Source organism: Sinocyclocheilus anshuiensis, unplaced genomic scaffold (assembly GCF_001515605.1).
Source record: "Sinocyclocheilus anshuiensis isolate Anshui unplaced genomic scaffold, SAMN03320099.WGS_v1.1 scaffold573, whole genome shotgun sequence".
NCBI lineage: Eukaryota > Metazoa > Chordata > Actinopteri > Cypriniformes > Cyprinidae > Sinocyclocheilus > Sinocyclocheilus anshuiensis.
The window spans coordinates 242736-245060 of NW_015539851.1; the positions used below are offsets into that span (position 1 = coordinate 242736).

Genomic DNA, 2325 nt, shown 5'->3' on the forward strand with positions numbered 1-2325 from the left:
CTGAAATGGAGCCTGATCGGCCTATCGGTTATGGTGCATTTGGGGTGGTCTGGTAAGTCCCGCTGTCATCTTAGCACACTGATTTAAGATGACCGTCTGTTATGTTGTTACACTACCATTCAAAAGTTTGGCATCTGTAAAAAAAAATTTTTTTTTAAGTCTCACCTTGGCAGCGTTTATTTGATTACAAATGCAGTAAGAACAGTCATATTGTAAAATATGTTTACAATTTAAAAATTCTTTTTCAATGTGTTTTAAAGTTGAATTAAAATTTGACCAATTCCCAACGTTTTGGCAGTGGTGTTATATTACACACTCTGGCTATCCATTTGCATTGATAGGTCTGTGACGGACCCTCGGGATGGACGTAAGGTGGCTCTGAAGAAAATGCCGAATGTCTTCCAGAACCTGGTCTCCTGCAAACGTGTGTTCAGGGAACTCCGGATGCTGTGTTTCTTTAAACACGACAATGTAAGTTTTGCGGGTGGAAAAGGGAAGCTTGCATGCATGGGTGGGCATAAAAAGAGAGAATGGGTTTATTGTGAAAGACCGTGTGTGTGTGTTTTCAGTTTTGGAACTTTGCATTGCATGTTTTTTGTAATGATGGGGATTTGCTTTGGTAGGTGCTGTCTGCCCTTGACATTCTCCAACCTCCACAAATCGACTGCTTTGAGGAGATGTATCCTTCAGACTCATGCTTCACCTGAAGTTGTTCCCCTCTGATACTTTTTAACTTTATTATTTTATTCTCTTCGTGCCTCAGTACTAAGGGGATTCAAGGGGTGTTCCACTCAAAAATGAAAATTCTTTCATTATTTATTTGTACTCATGCCATCCCAGATCAGATGTATGACTGATTTTGTTTTTTAGAAAAATAATCTTTTTTTTTTTTTTTAGTCCATATAATGCAAGTGTACAGGACCCCCCAAAGCTGATACTTAAAAAAACCACAATGGTAAGACATATGACCCCAGATGATGCATCAGTGTCTTCAGAGGTGGATTGTCTTCATCTGTGTTCATCTGAAGAAAGTTGTTCTAAACCTGTGTGAGCTTCTTTTTTTCTGCTGAACACAAAAGAAGATGTTTTGAAGAATGTTGGGAAACAAACAGTTGCTGACAGCCATTGACTTCCATATTAAGGGAAAACAATACAATAGAAGTCAATGGTTTCCGGCAACTGTTAGGTTACCCACATTTTTCAAAATATCATCTTTTGTGTTCAGCAGAAGAAAGACACTCATACAAGTTTGAAACAACTTGAAGGTGAGTAAATGATGACAGAATTTTTATTTTTAAGTGAACTATCCCTTTAAGTAGTTGATTTGTTTCCATTAGGAGTGTTTGACGGTATATATCATGCGGCAGATGGTATAACGTTAAACCGCAGTAGCTGTATTTGCATGTCTATCAGTGTTGTACTTTGTTATCAATGTGAAAGTGGGAGACATGGAGTAAAGGCAGACCAGAACATGACCCAAACATGTGAAGACCAGGAAAATACCGTGTAAAGAGTTTAGCTGTTTGCAGAGCAAATTGGTGTATTAATATTGAATGTAACTTGCATATATGTGTATTTTCTGTTTTGCAGGGACTTAGAATTTGGAACTTTTAATCTTTATAATATAATTTTTTACAGCACAGGCTAGTATTTATTTTTAACTCTGGTTTAACATAATGTGAAGCTGGTTTTGCACTTATTAATTTATGAATGTCCTGGTTTGCATCCAACATCCAAAATTAACAGCCTGCCAAGCGCCAAATACAAGTGACAATTAGCTTTGGCGAGTAAATTTGCAAGTAGCTGTGTTAGGAAGTGCAAAATGCTAGAAAACCTTATATATAAATAATTCCACTGCCACAGTAATAGATTATACAAATATTAGGGCTCCAAAACGATTAATCGCATCCAAAATAAACGTTTTTGTTTACATAATATGTGTGTGTACTGTGATTATTTATTATGTATATGTAAATACACACATACATGTATAAAGGAAAATGTATATATAAAATATTTATATGTAATATAAATTATATAAATATATACATGTAAATATTTTAAAAATGTACACTGAATGTTTGTGTATTTATATATACATAATAAATATACACAGTACACACACATATATTACATAAACAAAAACCTTTATTTTAAATGTGATTAATTGCGATTATTTGTTTGACAGCACTAGTTTACATCCTATATGTGTGTACTGTGTATATTTATTATGTATATGTAAATACATGTATAAAGGAAAATTTATATATAAAATATTTATATATAATATAAATTATATAAATATATACATGTAAATATTTTCAA

At 33.6% G+C, this 2325-nt stretch overlaps 1 protein-coding gene across 1 annotated transcript in view; it reads left to right on the forward strand.

Annotated features, from left to right (window-relative positions):
• The window catches only part of LOC107684639 (serine/threonine-protein kinase NLK2-like), a 14125-nt gene that overhangs the window by 2459 nt on the left and 9341 nt on the right, over positions 1-2325 (forward strand). The window contains exons 3-5 of the mRNA XM_016480940.1: positions 1-52; positions 342-471; positions 624-679. The exon at positions 1-52 is cut by the window's left edge and continues 1 nt beyond it. Of these exons, the coding sequence (XP_016336426.1) occupies positions 1-52; positions 342-471; positions 624-679 (238 nt within the window). The remainder of the gene's footprint in view (positions 53-341; positions 472-623; positions 680-2325) is intronic.